We start from the raw sequence: 17,145 nt of genomic DNA on the forward strand, positions 1-17,145 counted from the left end.
GCTGTGCCCCGCCCTCCGAGTGCCCCGCCCCGGCTCCAGGACCCAGTCTGTGGGTCTGGGATAACGCCAAGGTCCAAAAGGTGGTCCACTGCTGCGACACGGACGACTGTAATGCCGGTGAGGACGACACACTAAGTCAAGAAATAAATAAAAAAATGAATAGATAAAATAAATAAATAAATAAATAAATAAATAAATAAATAAATAAATAAATAAATAAATAAATAAATAAATAAATAAATAAATAAACAAACAAACAAATAAATAATAAATAATAAAGAAAAGATAAAGAAATATCCAAATAAATGAATAGAAAATAAATACATAATCTTAATAAAATAAATAAATAATTAAATAATAAAAAAATAAATAAATAGAAAAGAAAGAAAGAAAGAAAGAAAGAAAGAAAGAAAGAAAGAAAGAAAGAAAGAAAGGATGAAAGAAAGAAAGAAAAGATAAATATCCAAATAAATGAATATTAAATAAATACACAATCCTAATAAATAAATAAATAAATAAATAAATAAATAAATAAATAAATAAATAATATGGAGTTTGCATGTTCTCCCCGTGTGTGCGTGGGTTCCCTCAGGGTACTCCGGCTTCCTCCCACGGTCCAAAAAATGCATGTTAGGTTAATTGATCACCCTAAATTGCCCCTAGGTATGAATGTGTGAGTGAATGGTTGTTTGTCTATATATGTCAGCCCTGCGACAGACTGGCGAACTGTCCAGGGTGTACCCCGCCTTCACCCACAGCAGCTGGGATCGGCTCCAGCCACCCGCGACCCCGAAAGGGATAAAGCGGCAGAAAATGAATGAATGAATGAATGAATAATAATAATAATAATAATAATAATAATAATAATAATAATAATAATAATAATAATGAAAGAGAGACAGAAATATATGATTAAAAAAACTAAGAAATAAAGAAATTAAAAAATAAATAAATACATAAAATAAAAAAAATCAATAAATAAATGATGAATAAATCAAGAAGGAATAAAATAAAACAAAATAAAAACAATAATGATAAACAGATAAATAAATAAATAAATAAATAAATAAATAAATAAATAAATAAATGAAAATAAGACAGTAGATGGTGCTCTTTGTTGGGAGAATACAGGAAAAAAAGCCAGTGTTCCCTGAAGCTTCACTGTCTTCCTTGGCGTTCTCCAGACCTCCAGTGTGAGACATGCAGCGACCCCGGCGACCCACTGTGCCGCCGGGTTGAAACCGTCTCCTGCCCGGAGGGCAACCTGTGCATCACGGCGACCGTCACAGGTAAAGCCCCGCCCCCTCCTCCATCGCCCCTCCCCCCCTCTGTCCTACAACATGTCTCCGTCTTCCGTGTCAGACTCCTCCCCCGGCAACCCCAACCTCCGGGTCTTCAAGGGCTGTGCCCCACCCTCCCAGTGCCTTGCTCCTGGGCTCAGGAACTACTCCCTCAACCTGGGCTCGCCGCTGATCCGGAAAGCCGTCAAGTGCTGCGACCGGCCGAACTGCAACTCTGAAGTTCTTTCCAGTGAGTGTCACAGTGATTAATGTGATTAATTAATCAATTTGTGATTAATTAATCGTCTCCTTCAGTCCCAGATCGGGAGCCGACCAACGGACTGACCTGTTACTTCTGCCTCCCGGGCAGCGAGCAGTGTTCTCACGCCGTTCAGTGCCGGGGAGACCAGACCCGCTGCTTCACGGCTGACGGTGAGGAGATTGTTGCAGTTAATTACAAGATTTCAGATTAATTAATGTAATTAATCACACTATCTCATCCCATAATTGTATCATATACAGAACTGTTTGAAATCCAGTTTTATTGATGAGGAATGAAACTTCAGTTGGTGTGATGAACTACTATTATTAATGCTGCAAAGTCAATAACCTTTATTATTATTATTATTATTATTATTATTATTATTATTATTATTATTATTATCATTATTATTATTATTATTATTTTCTAAATGTTTACTATTTTTATTTAATTAATTGATTTTTCTCCTCATTTATATTGTTCACTTATTCATTCTTTCTTTTTTATTAATTGAGTTTTTATTTACATATTTTTTCTTGAAATTTAATGGGTTACTTTTTTCTATTTTTTTCTGTTTTTATTTACTCACTTTATATTCTTATTTGTATTTTTACTTATTTATTTAGTATTTTTGTAATTCGTTTTTTTACATCTTGTTTTTTTATTTTACTACATTTCTCTATTTTTTCTAGTGTTTTAATTTCTTTAATTGATTTTTCTTATTACTTTTATTGTTCACTTATTTATTTTTAATCTATTTAGTTGTTTATATATTGTTTTTATTTTTTTTTTACTGTTTCTTTGGTTACTTTTCTTTTTTGTTTGTAAAAGTTATTTAATAGCTTATTTATTTATTTAGGTTTTTTTTACATATTTTTTACGTATTTTGCTGCTTTTTTTAAGCTTTTTGTTTCCTTAATTGATTTTTTCTTATTATTTTTATTGTTTGCTTGTTTTTTTTATCTATTTAGTTTTTTACATATAGTTTTTTTTAATGTTTTGCTATTTATTTTTGTGCTTTCCATTTTTGTTATTAAAAGTTATTTAATATATTTTTGTAACATATTTTTACCGTATTTTACTACTTTTTATTTTTTTTACTTTTTATTTCCTTAATTGATTTTTTCTTGTTATTTTATTGTTTACTTATTTATTTTTTTATCTATTTATTTTTTTATGTATTGTTTTTATTTTTTTAATATTTATTTGGTTACTTTTCTTTTTTGTTATTTAAAGATAGCTTATTTATTTATTTATTTATTTAGTTATTTTTAACATATTTTACTACTTTTTTATTTTTTAAGCTTTTAATTCCCTTATTTATTTATTTTATTTAGTTAGTTTTTTAGATATTGTTTTTTAATTTTTTTTACCATTACTTTCTTTGTTATTAAAAGTTATTTAATACATTTTTTATTTATTTAGGTTATTTTTACATTTTGTTTTTCGTATTTTACTAGTTTTTTTTTGGGGGGGGGGGTTTACAATTTTTACATATTTTATTACTTTTTCACAGATAGTTTCCAATGATTCACTCTATCAAAAGCTTTGGAAGCGTCTAAAAAACAGATAAAAACTGAAGAATTCCGATTCTTGTATTTGGTGAAAAAATTTCCTTGAGAGTATCATTGTTATTATTATTATTATTTGTTAATCAATTTGTGGTGTGATTAATTAATCTGATGAATCTCTACCTTCCCTCCCTCCCCAGTGGGCCGGTCCCCTCTGCTCGGCTGTGCCTCTGAAAGCGCCTGTTCCTCTGGGAACACCCTGACCACGCTGTTGCTGGGTGACGCCCCGCCCCCCGTCGCCGCGGCGACACACTGCTGCCTCGGCAGCCTGTGCAACAGATACCCCGGCGATGCACCCGGCAACCAAACAGGTTTCTGTCTGTCTATCAGTTGCTCCGGCTGTAGGCTTCGTAGGGATAGCGGAATTGAACCATCAACCTCTCTCTTCCAGCACTGAAGTGCCTCGCCTGTGCACAGCCGTCAGATTCCTGGTGTAGCAGCATGGTGACGGTGACGTGTCAGCCGGGTGACATGTGCACGGCGACTACAATCAGAGGTCCGCTTTGAAGTTTTGGTGTAGTTTTCTGACTTGTTGTTGAGCAAGCAATCGAAGTGATGCTGTGTTTTCACCACCGTCAGGTGGAGCGGGTGTTGCCGTCAGGGTGTACCGGGGCTGTGCCGCACCCGCCGACTGTCCCGCCACCGGGTACCGGTCCTACACCGTGCACGAGGGTTCCTCCCAGACGGCGGTAGAGGCCTTCTGCTGTGCTACAGACGGCTGCAATGGGATGGCTGTACCCGGTGAGGCTGAGGGGGGGAGGGGAGGGCATTTCCATGGTAACAGGGAAAGAAAACTATCTGACTCCGTCTCCATAGTAACAGAAAAGAAAATGAGTCCCTCTCCATGGTAACAGAAAAGAAATGATTCGACTCCGTTTCCATGGAGACAGAAACAAAAGTATCCAATTCTGTCTCCATGGTAACAGGAAAAGAAAATCCATCTCCATGGTAACAGAAAAGACATGATCCGAGTCCGTCTCCATGACAACGGAAGGAACGGTCTGACTCTGTCTCCATGACAACAGAAACAAAATATTCCAACTCCGTCTCCATGGTAACAGGGAAAGAAAACGATCCAACTCTGTCTCCATGGTAATAGGGAAAGTAAACTGCCCCCACGGTAACTGACAAGAAAATGCTCTGAGTCTGTCTCCATAGTAACAGAAAAGAAAATGATTCGTCTCCATCGCCATGGTAACAGAAAAGAAATGATCCGTCTCTGTCTCCATGGTAACAGAGAAAGAAAATGATCTGAGTCCGTTTCCATGACAACAATAAAAAAAACCGATCTGACTCTGTCTCCATAATAACAGGCAAAGAAACAATCTGCGTCCGTCTCCATGGTAACAGAAAAGAAATGATGCGACTCCATCACCATGGTAACAATGAAAGAAAATGATCTGACTCCGTCTCCATGGTAACAGGGAAAGAAACGATCTGCGTCTGTCTACATGGTAACAGAAAATAAATGATCTGCGTCCGTCTCCATGGTAACAGAAAAGAAACTATCTCCATGGTAACAGAAAAGAAATGATCCAAATCCGTCTCCATGACAACAACGGAAGGAACGGTCTGACTCCGTCTCCATGACAACAGAAACAAAATATTCCAACTCTGTCTCCATGGTAACAGGGAAGGAAAACGATCCAACTCCGTCTCCATGGTAACAGGGAAAGTAAACTGCCCCTATGGTAACCGAAAAGAAAATGCTCTGACTCCGTCTCCATGGTAATAGGGAAAGAAAATCATCTGAGTCCGTCTCCATAGTAACAGAAGAGAAAAAGATTCATGTCCGTCTCCATGGTAACAGAAAAGAAACGATCCGTCTCCATCTCCATGGTAACAGGGAAAGAAACGATCTGCGTCCGTCTCCATGGTAACAGAAAAGAAATGATTCGACTCCGTTTCCATGGAGACAGAAACAAAGTATCCGATTCCGTCTCCATGGTAACACAAAAGAAATTATCTGAGTCCGTCTCCATGACAACAACGGAAGGAACGGTCTAACTCTGTCTCCATGACAACAGAAAGTAAATATTCCAACTCCGTCTCCATGGTAACAGGGAAGGAAAACAATCCGACTCCGTTTCCATGGTAACAGGGAAATTAAACTGCCCCTATGGTAGCTGAAAAGTAAATGCTCTGAGTCCGTCTCCATGGTAACACAAAGTAAAATGATTTGTGTCCGTCTCCATGGCAACAGAAAAGAAATGATCCGTCTCCGTCTCCATGGTAACAGGAAAATAAAATGATCTGAGTCCGTCTCCATGACAACAATGAAAGAAACAATCTGACCCCATCTCTATAGTAACAGGGAAAGCAAATGATCCAACCCTGTTTCCATGGAAACAGAAACAAAATTATCCGACTCCATCTCCATGGTAACAGGAAAACAAAATCTATCTCCATGGTAACAGAAAAGAAACAATCCAACTCCATCTCCATGGTAACAGGAAAAGAAATTGATCTTACTCCGTCTCTATAGTAAAAGAAGAGAAAATGAATCAGTTTCCATGGAAACTGAAAGAAAATGATACGACTCCGTCTCCATGGTAACAAGGAAAGAAAATGATCTGACTCCGTCTCCATGGTAACAGAGAAAATGCAACTTTTTGAAACAAGCTGTGTCCCACTGGACGTTCTAAAAGTGTGCCTTGTCCTCAGATCCACCTCTTGACCGGCCGAACCAGAAGTCCATCGTCCATTGCCGTGGCAACGCGGCCCACTGTGGTGAGTCCGACGGTATGCTCAACAACAACCGCCACCTCCACGCTTTTGAAAACCTCCACCGCTCTCTCTCCACAGCGGCGACGGGATCGCGGCAGCTGGTGGAGGCGCTGCGGCGCCTGCAGGAGGCGCTGCGGCGCGTCAACAACCTGCTCCAGGAGCTGCTGCAACGCCTCGGTGGGCGGGGCCTCTGGGGGCGTGGCCTGTGGGGGAGGGGCCTCTGGGGGCGGTGCCTCCTGCAGGTGTGGAGCCCCCTGGCACCTGTCGAGGAGCAGCTGGAGGCCCTGCTGGGGGCGCTAGAGCAGCCGCCGCCGCCGCTGCGCTGCCGCTGCTGGTGACGGCGCCGCTTTTTGAAAATGCTCAGAAGTCTGTCTCCAATAAAAACATTAAAAAAAAACAACTTTTATTTAAAAAAATTCCATGCCATGCCAAAATTCCATGGAAACAGATGAAAACGTAACTTTTTGAAAATGCTCACAAATGTCTCGCTGTGTATAAAGGTGTAAAGCAACTTTTTGAAAGCACACCGCCTCTGTCTGTTTTTTGTTTTTTTTCCTTCTTAATTTGTGAAAATTTGAAAAAAAAAAAACCGCGGCGTGCTCTGCCGCGAGCGGCGGCATAGCCTTCTGTTCTTGGGGCTAAGTAGCGGGCCAAATTCCCTCGGCATACTGCTCCACCGTCCCGGGCACCTGATACTCTGACTGATGGCAGTGAGGAGCAGGTGTCCCTGGTCGACTGTTTTTTCCGTTGTGGTGCTGCCCGGCTGCGAGCTTAACACTCGGTCGCCGCGCGATGAGTGTTGGTTTGGGCGCTGCCACTCCTGACCCTCTGACCGACACTGTGGGTGTCGGTTCGGCTGTATCCGCCCCCCTGCCTCATTCCCAGCAGGTGCCGTCTTGTGAGACGGAGGGCAGTGGGGGCCGCCGTGAGGCCGCTCCCTCTCCCGGATGTGGCTCCGCTACCTTGCTGGCGTGGTGATGTGGCATTGATTGATTGATTGATTGATTGATTTTATTTGTTTCATTCTTTTTTTAAAAGAAAGAAATGAAAAGGAACAGAAAGAAGTGAGACTTATGATGTCTGCCCCTATCAACATAAAATAAATGACAATTTGTCAAGATTTGTTAACATATCACAAAAAAATGCAAAATTCAATACAACCATTTCACTAAATCAAAATACAAATACAACCATATCCCAAAATGTAAATACAAAAAAAAAAAAAACCTTAATGAAATATTTTCAAAAGAAACAATCATTCTAAGTTTGACCATTCTTTAAAACAGAGTCGTACCCTCCCAATAACTGTGCTTTTAAACATTTCTTGAAGATGTGAATGGACTGAGACCTCTTCATTTCACTGTCAAGTTTATTCCATAAATTGATTCCTTTTGCTGTGATGCATCTTTCTTTCAATTTGGTTCTTGATTCCGGTCGTTTGAAAACTTCAGTGCCTCTTAATCTATACTGACTGTCTCGCTTTGCAAATCTATTCTGTAAATTAAATGGTAATTGTTTCCGGTGAGCTTTATACATTGTTTTAAGAAGGTTGAGTTCTACCAATTCTTTAATTTTTAAGGATTTCAATTTTATAAATATTGGGTTAGTGTGGTCTCTGTAACCACTTCCATTCACCACACGAATCGCTCGTTTCTGTAAAAGGAAGAGTGGTTCAGTGTAGGTCTGACAAGCATTTCCCCAGACTTCAACGCAGTAGGTCAGATATGGTATGATCAATGAATTGTGTAACAGGAACAAAGAATTATTGTGAAGTGACTCTTTCAATTTGTACAGAACAGCAATGGTTTGAGAAATCTTAGTTTTAACGTGCTCTATATGGGATTTCCATGTTAGTTGTTCATCCAGCAATACACCTAAAAACTTAATTTCCTTTGTTCTTTCGATCTCTATACCTTCCACTGTCAGTGTTGTGTCAACGTCTGTCCTTCTGTAACTGAAAATCATATATTTGGTCTCACTGATGTTCAAAGATAGTTTGTTAGCGTTGAACCATTTTATAACAATCTGAAACTCTTTTTCTACAATTTCTAATACTTCATTTATATTGTCTCCAGCATAATACAAAGTAGTATCATCCGCAAACAAGATGCATTTCAATAAGCTGGAAGCAGTGTCAATGTCATTGATATAAAGAAGAAAGAGTACTGGTCCAAGGACGGATCCTCGAGGAACCCCACAAGTTACGTTTCCATTTTTAGATTTTATATCGTTGATTTGAACAAATTGTTTTCTGTCTTTTAAATAGCTTTTGACCCATTCGTGAGCAACACCTCTTATACCGTACTTATATAATTTATACAGCAATATGTCGTGATCTAGAGTATCAAACGCTTTTTGAAGATCTACGAAGGCACTTACTAAGAAACGTTTCTTGTCCATTGCATTTGTAATTTCTTCTGCCAGTTCCATAATTGCTGTGGCGGTTGAGTGATTAGTCCGAAATGCATATTGATTGTTATTTAAAATGTTGTGTTTAACAATAAATTTATTTAATGTGATCACAAATAATTTTTCTAAAATTTGTGAGAGCTGAGGAAGTAACGATATAGGCCTGTAATTGGAGACACCATTTTTATTTCCTTTTTTGAAAAGTGGAATTACTTTGGCTATTTTCATACTCTCTGGAAATGTTCCTGTGGTAAATGACAAGTTACAGATGTATTTAAAGGGTTCAATCACGACATCTATTATTTGTTTTATGTGATGTGGCATCGGCTGTGCAGGTGGCGTGCGCCCCCTTCCCGCAGCTTATCGCCCCGTCTTGTCCTACCGAGCCGCACTCTTGGGGCTCTAATTTGATGGCGCAACTTCGCCGCTGATCAGCGGCGGAGGCAGCGCATTCCTGTTTTTGACAGGCGCAGAAGAGGGTTTCTGAACGGTCCGCTGCACTTGCGCCGAGATGGGCGTGGCGGCGCACCAGGGGGAGGGGTCGACAGAATCAGCTGGGCGCAGTGAGAGTTTAGTGCAGAAGGTGTGAGCAGGCTGGGGAGCGGAGGATCTGATGATAATTTGCCTGAGAAAACCTCCGTGGCAGGGTTTCAGCTTGTCAGTGTCATGAAAGATACACAAAATCACTCATGAAGCACATAATTGTTTTTATTATCTTCTTTAACACTAGAACAGCCAAGACGGTCTGACAGACTGTTTGGGTTTTTAGAATTCAAATGAATCTGTTAAAAATAATTCCCCTGTCCTCTAATTCTTTGACTTTTCCTAAATATGTGTCTTGTATGTTTTTCTGAAGCAAATAAGGTCCTAACAATGACGCACATAGCATTACAAAGCATTTATTCCTCCAAAGATAAAAAAAAGAGGCACTTCGCAGGGCTTTTTTTTTTCTTCTGCTATTGATTTGTTTTGGTTCATGCGCGCATCTGAGCAGGGGGCTAGCTCTGACAGCAGACAATCAGACAGACGGCCAAGAATATCAACCAAATCCCAAAAGAAAGACAATAAAAAGAGGCACAGTTAAGAGATATAAGGTGGAAGAAGCTTTAGCAGTGATACAGGAGGTCCGTAGGGGGGAGTCAGATGGCGGAGACGTGTCGGACATCAGCGATCTTGACTGGAGTGAAGAGGAGGAACGTTCTGAATCACAGTCAGAGCAGCCGCGGGCCAAACAGTGAAAAAAATGTAATCCTGCTGCCCCAAAAATGCCGGATCGATCTCCAGCTGCTGTTCAGTCCAGCACAGAACCTGCAGTGGCGCATGGAAGCGCTCATGCATCACCTCCAGGTATAGAGTTATTACTGTAGGCTGCTGTCAGTTTACAACTAAATAATAACATAAAATGGTGTAAAAAATAAATAAACTAATGTAATAAATCTCAACACAACAGCGAACACGGTAGTTGACAGCAGGAGGGTGGAGTCTAAGAAGTTAGAGCCCTTGGTGTCGGCCCGGAGCCTATAGCTGGTGGCGGCCATGCTTCGCCTTCTCCCAGGCTTGTACAGACCCTGTTTGTGGTGGTACCAGGCCGGCTTAGGGCGGTGGCCGCGGTCCCCGCCGGGGGGTCCATTCCCCTACTGGGTGTAGCATCAGCCGGGCTTCGTGGGCAGGCCCGTCTGGTGATGGCAGGCCTCCCAGTGGCGTTGTGGACAGTTGGCGTCCTGTCTGGCTGGCCTGCAGGTCGTGTGCCTGCAGGGGCCTCAACGCGCTGACGGACTCCCTCTCCTGTTGGAATCCTCCACCAGGGGGGTGGTGCCTCCATGGGGGAGATGTGCGCTGGGGGGTGCTTAGGAGGTGGCGTCTTTCCACCTGACCTTCCGAGAGCCGCGGGCCTCTGGGTCACGAGGCACTCGTCTACTCTTGGCCACAAGTCCTTCGGTGGATGTTCCCGCCGACCCCTCTCCTTGGTCGATACCCATCAGGGTGCTTCAGAGGGGCACACGCACACACACAGTGCTGCTGGTGGCCCCCTACTGGCCCGTACAGGCTTGGTTTCCTCTGCTCCGCCAGTTGTTCCGCGGCAGACCATGGTGCCTTCTCAGCAGGAGGGTTCTGCTGTCTCAGCGCGGTGCCGGGTGGGGCACCCCTGTCCTCACCGTCTCTGTCTTGCGCCTGGCGACTGCGGGGCCCAACTTGCTGCTGAGCAGCTGTTCGGAGCCTGTCGGGCGAGCCGCTTCAGATGCTAGGGCGCCATCTACCGGCGGCTGTATGGTAGTGGTGGAGGTTGGTTGCACGGTGGTGCAACAGCCATGAGGAGGTCCTGGTGCCCTGCCCGGTCCCCGTTCACCCTGGGGGTGTATTGGGCCAGCCCGCCATGCATGGGGGCAGGTGGCGCGATTTGGGACCGCACTCTGGTGTGGGCTTTCCTCAGGGAGGCTGAGGCTCACCCCCCCGGAGCCCGCGGGCACCCAACTCGGATCTAAATCTGGTGCTGGGGAGTTTGTGTCAGCCTTCCTTCGAACCTCTGGCAGCAAGCAGAGCTGCAGTAGGTGTTATGTAGACGGCGTTTATGCTGGCCGTTGCCACGGCGTAGCGCAGGGGTGGGGAACCCTGGTCCTGGAGGGCCGCAGCCCTGCATGTTTTCCATGTCTCCCTGCTTCAACACACCTGAATCGAATCAAGATTCATGGCCAGGTCCAGCAGAAAGCCAGATAACGAGCCTCATTGCAATCAGCTGTGTTGAAGCAGGGAGACATGGAAAACATGCAGGTTTGCGGCCCTCCAGGACCAGGGTTCCCCACCCCTGGCGTAGCATGTGGCTGAGGGCTCTGTCTATTCGCCCGGCATGCCTCCGGTGGCACCCGGATGGGGCGGGCGGCGCGCCGGCCAGAGCTCTTGTGTCCAGTTAGAGCTCTGAGAAGCTGCATGGATGCTGCGGCAGATGTGCGGACATCTGACCGGCCTGTTGTCCACGGTGGCCCTTGTCGGGGCTCTGCTCTTCCAGGAAGTGCCTGTCCCACTGGGTTGTGGACACCGTTTCCCGTTCCTCTGCCCGAGGGTGTGCATTGCCACTCCACCAGGGCAGTGTCCATGCGTGGGTCGCCCTGGAGGGGGTGCCCCTGGGCGAGCTGTGGGCTGTTGCCTTCAGGACGAGGCCTAGCACCTTTCCGGGTCCTACAGGTTGGCCATTGTGCCTCCGCATCCACTGCGGTCGGTACTGGGCCCTGCAGAGGTTTTTCAGTGCGATTGGTGTCTGGGATTCCTCGTGACCAAGTTGGCATTCGTCATTCCAGTGCTTCAAGCACCGCCTCTGGCGGTCAGTAGGGATGAAATAGAACGAGAGTTACATATATCAAATAGGCTTTACATCATGTTTATTTGGAAAAAAGAACAAGCAATTCCATGTAAAATCAGCCATTCAGCACCGACACACAGCTGGAATGGTCCCTAATATCACCTCAGATCCCTTTACAGCGTTTTTGAGAAGTGGTCATCACCGCCATTAGCAAAAGTACCCGCTATTGTCAGTGGTAGTGTCGTAGGCGAAGGAGAAGTCGGCGCCGTTGGCGAAGTAGTTGCCGATGAAGCTGCCGATGAAGCTGGAAGAGAGGGAGTAGTTGCCCTTGCTGGAGGCTTAATTGTTGGAGTTGCAGGTAGGGCAGCAGAAGTTGGGAAAATTGTGTGTTTTTTAGTTGTAGTAGTTTGAGGGGTCGTTCTTTTGGTTTTTTAGTAGTGGTCGTTGGTTTAGTAGTTGTTGTTGGGTCAGTCGTTGTTGTGGTTGGTTCAGGAGTTGTTGTGGTGGGAGCAGATGTAGAGGTTGTTGTTGTCAATAGCCCATCATTACATCTGTCTCCTTGACAACAGATTGGTCCCCTGGTGAAGACGCCAATGTTTGTCAGTAGAGGAAATGTCCCCAGGTCTTCAAAAGCTTGACAGGCACTTTGAGATGTACAGCCAGCAGCTGGAAGCGTCCCAGATCCGCTTGTTACTGTGGAATAAGGGAAAAAACGAACCAACAAATCAGTTAAAGTCTAGTTATTGGGTCGATATGTTTGAATTGAATTGAATTGAAAATCCTTTATTTGTCCCACAGGGGCAAAAGCTCACCGTTCCCTTGGAAGCATCGATCCTCCGGCTCTACACACCGCTCGACCACTGAACAGTCTCCAGCGGTGTCGCAGAATCTACACCTGACGTCATTGAGTGGCCCAAGAATCGGGACTGAAACACGGAAGAACAACCAGCTTCATCACAGCACCAGAAACCTTTACTGAAGGAAATATGGCCGTGTGAACGCCCAGCTTCTCACCAGGAAGAGTTTCTGTGTTGCAGTCATCCGTGTCACAACATATGGCAGATACCACAACACCAGCGTCATTTAGGACCGTTGAATATATCCGATCTCCTGTGGTCGGACACACGGCGGACGTCACACAGCCTCTGAAGAATCTCTGGGTTGGACTGTCGAAAAATCCGCCATCTACAGATTGGAACATGATTTCTAGTTAAAGAAAACCTGACAGCAAGTTAGAGTCCATGTATTTCATTCAGGAATTCTAGAGATGAAGAGAAGTCGACCTCGAAAGGAGGCTGTGATGCACATGGTCTCTGAGGAGCAGGACACCGAGACCGGAGAGGAACAGGAGTCGTCCAAGCAGCTCAGACACTGGAGAGGTTCTTGAGCTGGAGAGAAAAAAAAAACAGGAAAATATTAATCAGCTTATTTGCAAGATTCTCATTTAAGATTAACAACAAAGTAATCAAGATGTGGTAGTTCCTAACCAATCTCGGACATAAAACTATAGAACGTGAATCTTTAAGGACCTGGAGTTGATCCCTGAAAATCTGCTGACATTGTTTTAGCTCCAAGAATGGCAACGTTAAATACTGGAAAGTCAGTTGTTTTTTTTTTCAAGGTCAAGGTCAAGGTTTAAAATTTAAAATACAGAAAACTCTGCCCAAAGTGCTGCACATGTTGATAACACCATAAAAAACAATAGAAAAATAGAAAAGTTTAAAAACAATAACTTGCAAAAATGTCCAGCTCAGTTGAACTCAGTTGAACGGCAGAGCAAATAAATGTGTTTTTAACAAAGATTTAAAACACTCGACAGATGAAGCAGAACGAATGTTCAGAGGGAGCTCATTTCAAAGTTTAGGTCCAGCGACCGCAGACGCCCTGTCACCTCTGGTTTTCAGTCTCGGTCGGGGACAGGTTAAGAGCAGCTGGTCAGACAAAATATTCAGGGGCCAGACCATTCAAAGAGTCAAATACAAGCAGTAAAATTTTAAATTGAATTCTAAACGACACAGGGAGCCAATGAAGTGACTGAAGCGCGGGAGTAACATGATCGAAGCGCCTTCTCCCTGTGAGGAGGCGAGCAGCGGCATTCTGTACCAGCTGGAGGCGACGAATGGATGAAGCATCCAGACCATAATACAGGGAATAGCAATAATCCAGACGTGCCGTAATGAATGTATGAATTAGTTTTTCCAACTGGTCAGGGGGCAAGTAGGACTTCACTCTGGCGATCAGTCGCAGCTGGAAGCAGCTGGCTTTCACCACAGCACTGATTTGCTTCTCTAGTTTAAAATAACTGTCGATGATGACGCCGAGGTTCTTTACACAAAAACTGCGAGGAACTCTGAGTCAAAGGCAGGAACAGGTTCACCAAACACAATTACTTCAGTTTTGTTCTCATTTAGGTTCAGAAACTTTAATTTCAGCCAGTCTTTCACTTCCTTCAGGCAATTTTGAAGAGACTGGGGTGAACCACTTTCAGATGTAAGCGGCATGTAGATCTGTATATCGTCAGCGAAACAATGAAAGGAAATTTGATGTTTTCTAAAAATTGAGCCAAGTGGCAACAAATATGAAGAAAACAAATTCGGACCCAGCATGTAGCCCTGGGGAACTCCACACGTAAGCCTAGCTTTGGCTGATGAAAAAGGGCCGACGTTCACAGAGAACTGTCTCCCAGTAAGATATGACCTGAACCATTCTAAAGCAGTGCCTTTTATTCCAACACATGATTCCACGATAATAAAATCTCATGGTCCACGGTATCAAAGGCTGCAGTGAGATCTAACAGCACCAGGACAGCTGGCTGACCAGAGTCCATTGTTAAAAGCAGATCATTAAAAAAATGTTATCAATGCCGTTTCTGTGCTGTGGCATGATTTAAAACCAGATTGAAATTTTTCTGCAATTTTGTTTAAATTCAAGTGACACTGCAGCTGAGAAAGTGCAGCTTTTTCTAAAACCTTCGACAGAAAGGGCAACTTAGAGACTGGCCTGTAGTTAGACGACACTGAAGGATCCAAGCTGTGCTTTTTTAGGAGGGGCTGAACGACAGCATGTTTAAAAACGTCAGGAGCACAGCCTGAGCTCAGCGAAGTATTTATCAGCTTCAGGATGAAGGGCCCGATCACATCAAAAACTAATTTCAAAAGTTTTGGGGGGAGACTGTCAAGTGGACAGTCAGGTGGTTTTAGGCTTTGGACCACTTGAGTGAGTTCTGACAAAAACACAGGCTCAAAAAGACTGAGAGCCACAGAATCAAGGGAACACCCAGTATCTAAACCAGAACCGGCAGCAGGACATTGAGACCTGATATTTACAATTTCTTTCAGTAAAAAAGGAGCAGAACCTTTCACACAGCGTGGTGCTTGGAACAATACCATTTGAAGCAACAGGGTTAACCAGCCTATTCAAAACATTAAACAGGACCTGTGGCCTGTGACTATTGTTGGATACAAGATCACACATGTATTCTGACTTTGCAGCTTTAACAGCTCGCTGATATTCCGAAAGACAGTTCCTGAGCATTTCCAAGGAAACGTGAAGCCTGTCTTTTTTCCACTTTCTCTCAGCTTGACGGCATTTGCATCGGAGCGCACGAGTAGTGTCATTAAGCCAGGGTTCCCCGGCCGGCTTTGGCCGTCTGGCTTTTAAAGGAGTGACAAGATCAAGGATCCCAGTGCAGGTAACATCAAACAAATTCATGAGCTCATCCACTGAACGGTCCACGTTTAGGAGTTCAGCCTCCTGAGCAATAAAAGCAGTAGAAAAATGCACTGCTGTCAGTGAGTCCACGGAGCGTCTTTGACACGCAGGGATATTTTGTTTAACATTAGAGCAGGGCAAAGTAACGGCAAACAAAACAGGAAAATGATCCGATATGCAAGTGTCACAGATTTCGTCAACACAAACATTCAACCCACATGACAGAACAAGGTCCAGGGTGTGGCCCTTTTCATGCGTAGGGCAGGACACTGACTGGGTGAGACTAAAGGATTCTAAAACATTTAAAAACTCCTTAACCATTTGTTTGGACGGACAACAGACATGAATATTAAAATCACCAATAATTAAAAAGCGATCGGAAATAAGAGCAAGCCCGGTCCAAAAGTCCGAGAAGCCGCTGATAAAACTCTTATTAAACTTCGGCGAGTGGTACATGAGCGCGCACAGCACAGGAACGCTCAGCTTTAGTTGAAAAAGTTGCAGTTCAAAGCTGGAGAATACTTTCGACGGTGACTCGTGACAGGGAAATTTTGATTTATATGTTTTTTTTTTGTTTCTGTGTGGTTTTTAATCTATTTTAGCAGAAAACAGTCAATGTTTAAAAAAAGAGGCAGTGCCCTTCCCGGAAAATTCAAATGATTAAGATAGAAGAAGTACAATAAATCCACATTTAAATTTGAAAGTCACTTATATGTATGTATATATACATAAACATAAACATATACATATATATATATATATATATATATATATATATATATATATATATATATATATATATATATGTGTGTATATATATATATATATATATTATATCATATTATATGACACATTCAATATTCATTAATCATCAGAATTTTCTTTATATCAAAAATAAACAGAATTTTTAGATTGTAATCATCTGAAATACTTGTTTCTACATCAGAAGAGTCACAGATAGAACAGGGCATCGTCAGCATAGAGGGACTCACCGGTGGCTGACGCCGCCCAGAGCAGAGTCAGAGGAAGAAGCAGCTTCATGGTGAAGAGCAGGAACCAAACTGAAGGCCAGTGTTCTTCCCGTTCTATATAATTATATGCTGGACTCTGCATTTAGAGGGCGTGACGATCATTGTTGCTAATCTGCATTTAAAAAAAAACAAACTCCATTGTCTTTACCACACCCAGATCGTCTGGAATTCAACGACCAATAAAACTGAGGTGATGACAGATTGTTTTCTCTGGCAGAGGACGGACGGCATAGTTTGGTCTCAGAGAGTGATATTAAATGCATCTGCCTCCTCCAAGAGCCAGGCAAGAACTATATCTGTCCACAAATATACTTCTGTGCATTCAATAAGAACTTCTGTTTTCATTTCTCAAATAACTGTCATTTATTATTTGCTTTCGATGCAGTAGTGAACAATTTTGTTCCCCTTCTGTTGTAAATAAATCATCACCTAAAACTGTCTGTTTGTCTGCATTTATATATTATATCACAAAAGAGGTTGTATAAGAAATTCTGACTGCATTCTGAGCCACATTCAGAAAAAGACATGAATTTACAAGTCCATGAAAAACACTGAAGCTTTACGACAAAATGAAATAACTACAATATAGTTTTTACAAAGAAATGAAAAAATGTATGACATTTCTGTAAAAGCAGAAGAAGAGTTTTCTCCTGAAGAAAACTTTATGAAATTTGTAAAAAAAAACTGATAAAGAAGGTGTCTTGTTTGGCTGTCTGGACCATCGACCACAACAAGTTGGCTTTTTACTTCTTTGATCAAGTTTTGAACTTTTTCCAGAAGCTGAGTGATTAAAGTGATGTCATTGGTTCTCCTGAGCAGTTGTTGGGGTTTACGATTGGTAATTGGGAATAAATTACTG

At 42.8% G+C, this 17,145-nt stretch overlaps 2 protein-coding genes across 3 annotated transcripts in view; both read right to left on the reverse strand.

The window, feature by feature from the left end:
- Positions 1–17,145, reverse strand: part of LOC115382236 (stonustoxin subunit alpha-like) — an 829,400-nt gene that overhangs the window by 286,050 nt on the left and 526,205 nt on the right. The gene's annotated exons all lie outside the window — the stretch shown is intronic.
- On the reverse strand, positions 11,678–16,299 carry LOC115382231 (ly6/PLAUR domain-containing protein 3-like). The gene is made up of 5 exons (XM_030083940.1): positions 16,248–16,299; positions 12,828–12,932; positions 12,559–12,729; positions 12,357–12,470; positions 11,678–12,237 (listed from the first exon to the last, which is right to left on the reverse strand). Exons 1-5 carry the CDS (start codon positions 16,294–16,296, stop codon positions 11,774–11,776), a joined length of 903 nt encoding a protein of 300 aa, XP_029939800.1. The 5' UTR covers positions 16,297–16,299; the 3' UTR covers positions 11,678–11,773.

This window comes from Salarias fasciatus, chromosome 23 (genome assembly GCF_902148845.1).
Source record: "Salarias fasciatus chromosome 23, fSalaFa1.1, whole genome shotgun sequence".
NCBI lineage: Eukaryota > Metazoa > Chordata > Actinopteri > Blenniiformes > Blenniidae > Salarias > Salarias fasciatus.

Coding starts and splice junctions, on each gene's coding strand:
- LOC115382231 (XM_030083940.1), bottom strand. CDS start 16,296: ATGAAGCTGCTTCTTCCTCTGACTCTGCTCTGGGCGGCGTCAGCCACC. Junction 12,471..12,558: donor CAACACAGAAACTCTTCCTG/GTGAGAAGCTGG, acceptor TCCGTGTTTCAG/TCCCGATTCTTGGGCCACTC. Junction 12,238..12,356: donor TCGATGCTTCCAAGGGAACG/GTGAGCTTTTGC, acceptor CTTATTCCACAG/TAACAAGCGGATCTGGGACG.